This window comes from Muscardinus avellanarius (genome assembly GCF_963383645.1).
Source record: "Muscardinus avellanarius genome assembly, chromosome: 10".
In the NCBI taxonomy this organism is placed as follows: domain Eukaryota; kingdom Metazoa; phylum Chordata; class Mammalia; order Rodentia; family Gliridae; genus Muscardinus; species Muscardinus avellanarius.
In genome coordinates, this window is record NC_137796.1 from 48577266 (window position 1) to 48589005 (window position 11740).

The window sequence follows — 11740 nt, forward strand, 5'->3', positions numbered from 1 at the left end:
CACAAGTGGAAGGAGCCAAAAGTCTGTTCTGAACCCTTCAGCAGAGCTAGGGATGCCAGGGTGGATGTCCATTCACACTCTACCCCCAAGGTCACTCTGCTCCTCCACTCAGATAGTATTCCTAGAGGCGATTCTAGGACCACGCAGGTTCCCTGTGTCCACCTCAGACCACCAAGGCCAAAGCCATGATCTCTTATGAGATCAGTTCTGCCACACTGCTGTGACCACGCTGCCAGGCTTGTAACCATCACCCAATTTCCTCTCCCTGAGACACCACCTGCCAAGAGTGTGTGGGAACCCAGCCACTACACCTCTCTCCTGTCCCCTCACCCCACTCCTGGGGAGTCACTAGCTGGGCAGCGGGCCTGAGCGGAAGGAAGGAAGACAGTGGACACACTTCTCTGGGCCAATCTGGCCAGCCTCCTGCCTCTGACCCACTTCCCGTCCTCTTTCCTTCCTAGGAGATCTGGGCAGAGTGTCTTGAGGTCTATCCCTAAACCCGGGGGCACAGGGTTTTGGAGCTACATTTTCCCCTTGCAGCCAGAAAAAGGAGCCTTGGGAAGGAGCCCTCTGGCCTGAAAGGTCAGGCCTGTTGCTGGGCAGAGTCCAGGTGAGCACATCCCTGGGAGGTGGTACTGGCAGGAGACAGGTGTGGGGGTGGGGTGGGGCCAGGATGGAGGGCTGCCTTCAAGGCTCTGAAGGAGTACTGGACACGCACAGCCAACCTCACAGCCAAGGTTCCTCAGGCGTTGCACACTAGAGCGTGTGGGTGCGCACACAGACATCTGTCTCTGACTCGTCCTTGTCTCTTAAGTCTCTCTAGTCTCCCGCTGTCTCTGTATATTCATCTCTCCTTGGATATGTGTATGTTCCTGTCTCTCTCTTTCATTCTATTCCTGTCTCTCGATATAAGCCTGCCCATCTTTTTGCCTCTGTCTCTAACGCTGTTCTCTCTGTCTCTCTGCTCCAATCTCCCTGTATCCAGGGATTCTCGCTCCCAGAAGCGCCAGGGCGACTCCATGGAGGTGGGGCCAGGGGCGCGCCTTTGATAGGGGGTGGGGGGGCTGCCTACGCCTTTAAGCACGGGCGCGCGCGGGGCCTGCGCCTTTAAGCGCGGGCGCGCGCGCGGCCCTGGGTTCCCGGCGAGGAGGCCGCGGGAGCGCCCGGTCCCGGCCCGCCGCCCGGCCCCCGCCCGGCCCCCGCCCCGGCCCCGGCGGGGGAGGGGTCTCTGCGCGCGGCCCCTCCCCCCTGCGCCCCCGCCCGCGCTGCGGCGCCCCCGTCCTGCGCGTCCCTGGCTGTCGGTCTGTCCGCGCCCAGGCCTCGCCCCACCCCGGCCCCGGGGCTGCCCGACCACCCCCCTACCCACCGCGGCGGACCCCCTTCCTCTGAGCCAGCAACCGAAAGCCGCGAAGCCAGCGACGCTGCCGCCCTAGCCCCTGGGCCGCATCCCAACATCAGGGGCTTGCATCCCGAGACTGGATGGATGGAGAGATCCTGAAGCCCGAGCCTGGGACCCTGGTCTGGGGCCAGCATCCCGAGATTCAGCCGTGAAATCTCAAGACCTTCTGGACTCTGAACCCCAGTATCTGGGGCTGGAATCCCAACAGCGGTCCTCGAACCCCAAGACTTGGAAACTGAATCCCATGATTTGGAACATAGACCCCAAGATTTGGTATCTAAGCCCCCAAATCTGGAGCTGAACTCCGAATTCTGTGCCTAACACCCTGAAATCTGGGACTGGATCCCCAAATCTATGACCTGGAACCCACTATTGGGAACTGAACCCTGAGATTTAGGCCTCAGATTCCAAGATCTGAACCTTGGGATTCCAAGGCACCTGAACCTGAATTTGGGCCTCAAGTCTTTGCAGCAGATCAGAATTGGAATCTGGCACTAGAGACCTCCAAGTCTTGATTCAGCACCCCGATATCTGAACACAGAACCCAGTATCAGATTCCAGAACTGGACCTGGGACTCAGATCCTAAACTTCCTCATCTGGCTCTTTAGTATCCCAAGCCTGGCGCTGGGAGACCCTAAAAAATCCAAACTGAGGAATGGGTCTCTAAAACTGGACCCTAGAGGCCCAGTATTCGGGGGCCTGGGGCCCTGAGTATCGAGATCTGGAGATTCGCGGGCACGGATTGGAACTGAGACTCGACGGTCCCTCCGCGGAGGCCTTGGGGACAGGGAAGGCATGACCAGACAACCCACCCAGAGCCCTGACCTCTGACCCCCTGGAGCCTGAGGACTCCACTCCCTGGGGCAGCTTCTAGCTCAGGTAAGCTGAGAGACCTCCATGGTGGGGAAGGACTTGGGAGGAGCTTTGGGCTGGGGGTGGAGATAGAAGGCCAGGTCCCCCCTGGAACCCCTCTGCTCCTTCCTGTTCTGTCTCCATCACTCTAGGGACACAGCCAGCCCTGGCCTCTGACCTCCTCATCCCCAGCCGATGGCACCTCCAGGTCTCTGAGGCCACCACCCTTCCGCTTCTTACCACCACCTTGTCTGACCATCTCCAGCCCTCTCTTGTCACAGCGGCTCTCTCTGGTCACCTTTCTCTGCCTCTCTCAATGGCTATCTCTGTTCACCTCTCCTCTCTACCGTGTGTGGTGCCCTGTCCACAGCTGCCCTCTCGGGCCACCGCTGTCTGCTCCTCAGTGACCAGGTCTGACATCTCCGCCCACCGTACTCTAATCATCTTCCCCTGGCTGTTTCACCCTGTCCACCCTGGCTCTAAGCCTGGGTCTCTGGCCATCTCCTGCCATGTTTCACATCTGTCTACCTCTTCTCCCAGCTGTCCTGCCCACCTCTCCTCTGTCCACATTCCCTCTCTCTGACCATTCTCCACCATATCTCCACCATATCTCTTGCCATTCTCCCATCCTGCCCTTAACTCCCAGCCCTTAACTCCCAGTCTACAACCAGCTAACCACCTCTCTCCTATGTTTCTTGTTTGCTGATTTCTCAGGGGTGTGTGTGCGTGTGTGCGCGCGCATACCTAATAGGGACTGAACTCAGGGACCTCAGGGACATTCTACCTCTGAACTACACCCTTAGCCCCCCCCCTTTTTTTTTACATTCTGTTTCAAAACAGGGTCTTACTAAGCTGCTGAGGCTGGCCTGGAACCTGTGACCCTCCTGTCTCAGCCTCCCAAGTACTGGGATCACAGACATGCACCTCCACACCCAGCTCTCTGATCGTGTCTGATCTCAGTACCTTTGCTCCCTCTGCTAACTTCTCCCAGTGCCCCTCATCCTGGCTAGCTGTCCTCACCTCCAACTGATGTGTCTGTCCTTTCTCCTTTCTGGTCACCTCTCTGGCTTTTGATCATGGCTGATCACCTCTCTCTCTGATTATGTTTGATCAGCTTTCCTGGATGGACTACCCCTGACCACCTCACCTCTCTTTGCCCACCCACCTCTCATCTTTTTGACCATCTTTGTAGGAGCGATTGAGGTCCTTAAGCGTCTCGCTGTAGTCGTCCAAGGCACCAGCCGCCAGGGCCGCCAGCTGATTGTAGCTCAGGATGAGGTTGGCAGAAGTTGACCCTCTCTGGTCATGTCAGATCCCTTCTGATCATCTGATCACCAGCTCCTACCACTCTTCCTACCACTTGACCACCTCTTCTCCCAGTAGCCAACTTTGACCATCTCCTCTAGCTCTGATGGTGTCTGACCACCCCTGACTCTGATCATCTTTGACCAGTTCTGTTGCTTTCCGCCCATGGTGACCTCCTCTGGTCTCAGGCAACTCTAGGCCCCTATATAGCCCCTCCCCTGGTCTCAGCCAGCCCTGATACCTTTCCCTCTTCCCCGCAGGCTGCCCCACCCGCGATGGCCGTCCTCCCACTGCTCCTCTGCCTGCTGCCGCTGGCCCCTGCCTCATCTCCACCCCAGCCAGCCACGACCAGCCCGTGTCCCCGCCGCTGCCGCTGCCAGACCCAGTCACTACCCCTCAGCGTGCTGTGTCCGGGGGCCGGCCTCCTGTTCGTGCCACCCTCGCTGGATCGCCGTGCAGCTGAGCTGCGCCTGGCAGACAACTTCATCGCCGCGGTGCGCCGCCGGGACCTGGCCAACATGACGGGGCTGCTGCATCTGAGCCTGTCGCGGAACACCATCCGCCACGTAGCAGCTGGCGCCTTCGCTGACCTTCGTGCCCTGCGCGCCCTGCACCTCGATGGCAACCGGCTGACCTCGCTGGGCGAGGGACAGCTGCGCGGCCTGGTCAACCTCCGCCACCTCATCCTAAGCAACAATCAGCTGGCGGCCCTGGCTGCTGGTGCCTTGGACGACTGCGCTGAGACGCTCGAGGACCTCGATCTCTCCTACAACAACCTCGAGCAGCTGCCCTGGGAGGCGCTGGGCCGCCTGGGCAATGTCAACACGTTGGGCCTTGACCATAACTTGCTGGCATCCGTCCCTGCAGGCGCCTTTTCCCGCCTGCACAAGCTGGCACGACTAGACATGACATCCAACCGCCTGACCACCATCCCACCCGACCCCCTGTTCTCCCGCCTGCCGCTGCTTGCCCGGCCACGAGGCTCCCCCGCCTCTGCCCTGGTGCTGGCCTTCGGCGGGAACCCCTTGCACTGTAACTGCGAGCTGGTGTGGCTGCGGAGGCTGGCCCGGGAGGACGACCTAGAGGCCTGTGCCTCACCCCCTGCCCTGGGGGGCCGCTACTTCTGGGCTGTGGGTGAGGAGGAATTTGTATGTGAGCCACCGGTGGTGACCCACCGCTCACCACCCCTGGCAGTGCCTGCAGGTCGGCCAGCTGCCCTGCGCTGCCGGGCAGTAGGGGACCCAGAGCCCCGTGTGCGCTGGGTGTCACCGCAGGGCCGGCTGCTGGGCAACTCGAGCCGTGCTCGTGCCTTCCCTAATGGGACACTGGAGCTGCTGGTCACCGAGCCTGGCGACGGAGGCATCTTCACCTGCATCGCGGCCAATGCAGCTGGTGAGGCCACGGCTGCTGTTGAGCTGACAGTGGGTCCCCCGCCTCCCCCCCAGCTAGCCAATAGCACCAGCTGTGACCCCCCGCGGGACGGGGAGCCTGATGCCCTCACCCCTCCCTCCGCCGCCTCCGCCTCCGCCAAGGTGGCCGACACCGTGTCCCCTACTGACCGCGGCGTCCAAGTGACTGAGCACGGGGCCACAGCTGCACTCGTCCAGTGGCCAGATCAGCGGCCCATCCCAGGCATCCGCATGTACCAGATCCAGTACAACAGCTCAGCTGATGACATCCTCGTCTACAGGTGCAGGGGCCAGGCAGTGGGGTAGCTGGGTAGGGGAGTGAGGAGGAGGGAGGGTTGGCGGCACGCTGAGGAATACCTGGTACCAAAGCACAGCTAAGAAATGTGTTACAAGACCACAAAGGAAATCAGACAGCAAAAGTAAAATGAATCAGAGAGCAAGGGTAACAATTATACAGAAAGAAATCTGGTAAAAAGAAATCAGAAGCCGAGCGTGGTGGCACACACTTGTAATCCCAGTACCTGGGAGGCTGAGGCAGGAAAATCGCAGGCTTGTGGCCAGCCTCAGCTACTTAATGAGGCTCTCCACAACTTAGTGAGACCCTGTTGCAATATATATATATTTTTGTGGTACTGGGGTTCCTGGAAGCCCGTCTATCTCCGGGCTACACTCCCAGACCTATTTTATTTTTGGAAACAGGGTCTCCTAAGCCAGCGCGGCTGGCTTCGAACCTGCGCGATCCTCCTGTCTCTGCCTCCCAAACGCGGGGATTACAAGCGTGCGCCACCACGCCCGGCGACCCTGTTGCAATATTAAAGAATGAAATAGGGCTGGGGGTGTAGCTCAGAGGTAAAATGACCCTGGGTTCAATCCCCAGTACCACACACACACACACAAAAAAAGAAATCAGACAATGGGGATTTTTAAAAAACAAAAAGCAAATGTTAAAATAAATCAAACTGTAGGGCTAAACAATACCAAGCAACAATGATAAAGAGAGCAGGCTGCAGAGGTTAAAAAAAAAAAATAAGCCAACAAGAGTAAACGGTACCAGCCAGGTATGGTGGCGCATGCCTATAATCCCAGTACTTAGGAGGCTGAGACAGGAGGATCATAGGTTTGAGACCAGCCTGGGAAACTTAGTGGTGATACCCTGTTTCAAAATAAAAAGAGCTGGGGATGTAGTTCAGAAGCAGAATGCCCCCAGAGTTCCATGCCCAGTATGCCCCACCCCATGCACACAAAGGAAATGGTAACAAAGATAAAAAGGAGCCGGGCGTGGTGGCCCATGCTTGTAATCCCTGTGCCTGGAAGGCTGAGACAGGAGGATCGCACAGGTTCGAAGCCAGCCTCAGCTATTTAGTGAAGCTCTCAGCAATTTAGTGAAACCCTGTTTCCAATTAAAATAGAAAATAGGTCTGGGAGTATAGCCCAGAGGTAGAAACCCTCTGGGTTCCACCCCCAGTACCACCAAAATAAAAAATAAAAAGGAAATTAGGCAGAAGAGTAAAAATTGAATGGAATCTCCCAGTACTTGGGAGGCTGAGACAGGAGGATCGCACAGGTTCAAAGCCAGCCTCAGCTACTGTGAATGAGGCTCTCAGCAACTTAGTGGGACCCTGTTTCCAAATAAAGTATATGATAGGTCTGGAAGTATAGCCTGGAGGTAGAAAAGCCCCTGGACACCCCCAGTACCACACACACACAAAGTGAATGGAGTCAAGCATGATGGTACACACCTGTAATTCTAGGACATGGGAGGCTGAGACAGGAGAATTGCAGTTTTGAGACCAGCCTCAGCAACTTAGTGAGACTCTCAGCAATCTAGCGAGACCTTGTTTCAAAAACAAAAATTAAAAAGGGCTGGGGTTATACCTTGGAGGTAGAATGCCTGGGTTTAATCTCCAAGACAAAAAAAAAAGTTTAGCTGGGCGTGGTGGCACACACTTGTAATCCTCGCACTTGGGAGGCTAAGACAGGAGGATCGCACAGGTTCAAAGCCAGCCTCAGCTACTTAGTGAGGCTCTCAGCAACTTAGTGAGACTGTTTCCAAATAAAGTATAAAATAGATCTGAGGTAGAAAAGCCCCTGGGTTCCACCCCCAGTACCACACAGACACACAAAAAGTTAATAGAGCCAGATGTGATGGCGCATGCCTGTGATTCCAGTACTTGGGAAGCTAAGAAAGAAGGATTGCAGGTTTGAGGCCAATGCAAAGTAACTTAGAATCTTTAAGTCGGGCGTGGTGGCGCAGTTTGTAATCCCAGCGCTTGGGAGGCTGAGACAGGAGGATCACGCAGGTTTGAAGCCAGCCTCAGCTACTGAGTGAGGCTCTCAGCAACTTAGTGAGACCCTGTTTCCAAGTAAAATATAAAATGGGTCTGGGAGTATAGCCCGGCTGTAGAAAAGCCCCTGGGTTCCACCCCCAGTACCACCAAAATCTGTTTCAAAATATAAAAATGAAATACAGCTGGGAATGTAGCTCAGAGATAGAATGCTCCTGGGTTCAATCCATTGTACACATTTTTTTAAAAGCTGGGCTTGGTGGCACACACTTGTAATCCCAGAATTTGGGAGGATGGCAGTTCTCTGACAGCCTCAGCTACTTAGTGAGGCCCTCTGCAACTCAGTGAGACCATGTTTCAAAATAAAGAATAAAATATAGGGCGGGGGATGTAGCCTAGAAGTAGAATGCCCCTGGGTTCCATCCCCAGTACCCCCCCCCAAAAAAAAAAGTTAATAGGGCTGGGGTAGGGCAAGCAAGTTTCAACAATAAAGGTAAAGAGAGAAAGCTTAGTTTTCCAGATGGTGACTCGATACAAGCCAGGCTGCAGGAAGATACAGAGACAGCAGGAAAAATAAATGGAGACAGCCCTGTTACAAAGGAAATTACACCAGAAATTAAGGGAAATTGAGAGAAGGAGGTTCAGTAGAGTAGGCTTTAGCCTCAAGCAGTGTAAACCGTGTATGTTTGGAGTTCTAACATGGTAGCATCCAAGTTTTTGATTTGCTAGGTCAAATCGGACCTAGTTCGGTCTCTTCTTGACAGGCCAGCACAAATAACCAGTTTGCCTCTCTTGATGACCCCCTTCTCTCTCTCCTGCAGCTGCAGACACAAACCTAGGTTTTTACAGACTCTAAAGGTGGGGCACTTCAACTTCTGCCTCCAAGCCAGAGAGCACGCATTGGGCTGCTGACGCCTCCTACCAAAAGTCCAGCGTAGCATGGGTAGCTGTTGATGACTTCCTGTCCTTGTGGCCAGGCTCGGCCACGGGCACAGTTCCTAATGCACGGCTGCGATGCCTAGGCCTCCCAAGGGCGGGGATCTGCTCCTGGGACACTAGTGCCAGGACCCCCTTCCTGCCCCTGGGGCCCACCCTTCAAGACAGCATCACTTGCTTTCCTTTTTGATCCTGATTTGACACCTTTTTTCAGGCAAAAGTACTTGGCAGATTCTCTAGAGCGCTCACCCCTGAAAATCGCCAGTCCTGGCCTCCTTGCCTGGCAGGGGATGGGGCAAGTGCTCTCTTAAATAGCCAGTCCTGCCAGAAGCAATCGTGGAATTTCCTATATCTCCCTCAGCAAAGCAGTTTTGGAATAAAACATTAAAAAAACATGTTAACTCTTCCACAGAATACTCTGTGGCAAAAAAGAGACACGGTGGATTGGGTAGTAAGGATAAGAGGAAATGGGAAAGGCGAGGATAAATAGAAACCAGGCAACAGGGACCAAAGGCAACCAAGCGACGGAGCTGGAAGGAAATAAGGCAGCAGGGAGGGGAGGCGGCAGTGGTGACTGCTGATGGCACGCACTGGAAAACACTATAGATACGATAATAAAAACGGCAGTGGGGATGGGGGGAATTTACTGGCTGTTTAGAGGAGATCAGGCAGCAGGGGTCCAGGGGAATCAGGTAGTTAAATGAAAAGATTCAAGAGAATTCTAGCTGTACACTAGAGGAAAATCAGGCAGCTGGAAAGGAGAAATTAGGCAGAGGCTGGAGAAAAGCCAGAGGGGAAGCAGAGGGAAGCTGGGGGTGTGTCTAGAGGGAGATTGGGGAGTGAGAGGAGAAGAGTAGAGAAGTCGGTTAGAAATCAGACGGGGTTAGTGCAGAACAGGGCAGAGAACTGGAGAGGCATCTGGCAGCAGGGCTGGAGGGAACTTGGGTGGTTGGTGTGATCATAGTGAAATCGGGCAGAAGGCTGGGGCAGAACTGGGTAGGGCGATCGAAGGTGCTGCTAGAGAGGAACTAGGTAGCTGAGTATAAATACATGAAGCAAGAGCGGAAGGACTCCAGTGTTGGGCTGCAGAGGAGTTGGGCAAGGATCCCCAGAGGAAAGCAAGCTGGGGGATTTGGGCGGCAGGCGATGGGGGGAAGTGCGAGGTGGGCTTGTGAAACTAGCAAACAGCCTGGAGGGGCCTCTCGGGGAAGCCGGGACGCTGGTTAGAGAACTCAGGGCTGGCATGAAGTGAGGCAGCGGGCCGCTGGGAATCAAGTCCCGCAGGGCCTTGGGCGGGGGGCGAGCAGAGGGTGGGAGCTGGGCAGTCACAGACCTGACCCCACCTGCCTGCCCCTCCAGGATGATCCCGGCAGACAGCCGCTCGTTCCTGTTGACAGACCTGGCGTCGGGCCGGACCTATGATCTGTGCGTGCTCGCGGTATACGAGGATGGCGCCACGGGGCTGACGGCCACGCGGCCGGTGGGCTGCGCCCGCTTCTCCACGGAGCCTGCGCTGCGGCCCTGCGGCGCCCCGCACGCACCCTTCCTGGGCGGCACCATGATCATCGCGCTGGGCGGAGTCATCGTGGCCTCGGTACTGGTCTTCATCTTCGTGCTGCTTATGCGCTACAAGGTGCACGGCGGCCAGCCCCCAGGGAAAGCCAAGACCCCCGCGCCGGTCAGCAGCGTTTGCTCCCAGACCAACGGCGCGCTGGGCCCCGCGCCCGCTGCACCTGCCCCTGAGCCCGCTGCACCCAGGGCCCACACCGTGGTCCAACTGGACTGCGAGCCCTGGGGGCCCAGCCATGAACCTGCAGGACCCTAGCAGGGCACCACCTCTATGGCCTCTCAGGCCTCAAGAACAGCAGGACCTGGACACCCCGCGGGACCTGGCCTCAGACTCACCAAATTGCTCACGGTTTTTAAAACTGACGGGGAGGGTGTCGGGGCACTAGGGCACAACAAGAAAGTCCTATTTTTCTAAGCTTGGGCCTGGGCCCTTGCCCTTGTCTCTGTCTGTGGGGCTTGTGGGGGAATCACACGGGTGGGTGGGGGCTTGGGAGAAGACCTCCCCTGGGGAGAGACCGCAGTTCAGTCCGGAGGCCCCTGGCAGGGTGGGGATAAACATTCAGCAGACATTCCTGAAGCCCCAACCTAGACATGCCCTGTTCTGGGTGATACTTCAGGGACCCGGACGGCCCTGAGCCTGTCCTCAGGGGACTAGAGTCAGTGGGAGATAGACATGTCTTCAGATAGTGACGGGCCAGAGAGACCAGGGGATGAGGAGATTGTGTGGCCTAGAAGAGCTGTGTTCAGGGAGCGCTTTCCAGGAGGAGGAGACATACGGTCTGTGAAAGATGCCTGAAGGAGATAATTGGGCAGAGAGCTGAAGAAAACCTATTGCAGGCAGAGGGCACAGGGCCTAGTATACATACACTAGGCACGGGGAGTGCTGAGGTAGAGCTGAGGCAGAAGGGGTGAGCAGGACCCAGGACCTCCAGGCCCGGAGCTCAGACTGCAGACTGATGGTGTCAGGGAGCCATGAGGGTTCTATGCAGAGGAGGAGTCAGGTCTGATCTGGGCTTTAGGGCCACCCTTCCAGTGCTGTTTGAAGAAGGTGAACCAGAGGAGACTGAAGCTGGGAGCCCAGGAGGAAGCCAGAGCAGGGATCTGGGGGGTGGTGAGGGCCAGGGAGTGGGGACAGAAACATTCATAAGCGGAGTGGATAGATGTGTTTGGAGCTGAGAGCCATGGGGGAGGGAATGTCCAGGACAAGGCCCTGGACTCTGCTAGGGGATGGCGATGGTGGGCTGCCCTGAGACAGGACCAGAGAGGAGGGGCAGGTCTGGGAAAGATGCTATGGCCAGTGTGGGTCTCTATGGATGGGGTCTGGGGGTAAACACCCAGGAGGCCAAAGGACTCTTGGTCTGAGGCCAAGGACAGAAATGAGTGTGTGGTCAGCAGAGCTCAGCACTGAGTCCACTTGGGGTGAGATGGCTTCTGGGAGGGGTCCCAAGTCCTTGCCATCAGGACACTTTAAGGGGGAGACGATGGAAAACCTAACCAACATGATACAGGAGCAGCAGGCGGAGGGCTGGGGGAGAACAAGCAATGCAGACCCGAATGGCAATTGTGTTGGATGCTGTAAAGGTTGCAGTGACCCCAGGAAGAGCTCAGTGGGAATCGGCGGGGGCGGATGTCACATGCAGCTGATCTGAGAGCTAGATCGGAGTACAGGCCCGCGATTCTGTGGACTGAAGCCTGGTCCAAGTTGACCTGGAGCTCCCAGCCCAGTGTCTTCCTGTCGGTCCTCTGTCTGTCTTTCCTGTTGGCCACCAGGTCTGGAAGTTTGTAGGACCAAATGCTGGACCTAGGACATTTCAGGCGTCATTGGAGATCCCGGGATAGCCTTGACAGCATGAGGAATTGCGCCCTCTGAGCTTGGGGCTTCTCTAATGGTGGGTCTGGAGGAAACTTGGGTCCTGTCAGCCTTCTGTAGTGACGTGGTGCCGAGGACACGGTGAAGAGGGCTCAAGACTGCACTGGCCGTTCT

At 56.5% G+C, this 11740-nt stretch overlaps 1 protein-coding gene across 1 annotated transcript; it reads left to right on the forward strand.

The window, feature by feature from the left end:
* Window positions 1-3832: 3832 nt before the first annotated feature.
* Window positions 3833-10012, forward strand: LRFN3 (leucine rich repeat and fibronectin type III domain containing 3; the record flags this gene model as incomplete). Its single annotated transcript, XM_080704576.1, has 2 exons — window positions 3833-5247; window positions 9547-10012. 2 exons carry the CDS (start codon window positions 3833-3835, stop codon window positions 10010-10012), a joined length of 1881 nt encoding a protein of 626 aa, XP_080560702.1.
* Window positions 10013-11740: the final 1728 nt, after the last annotated feature.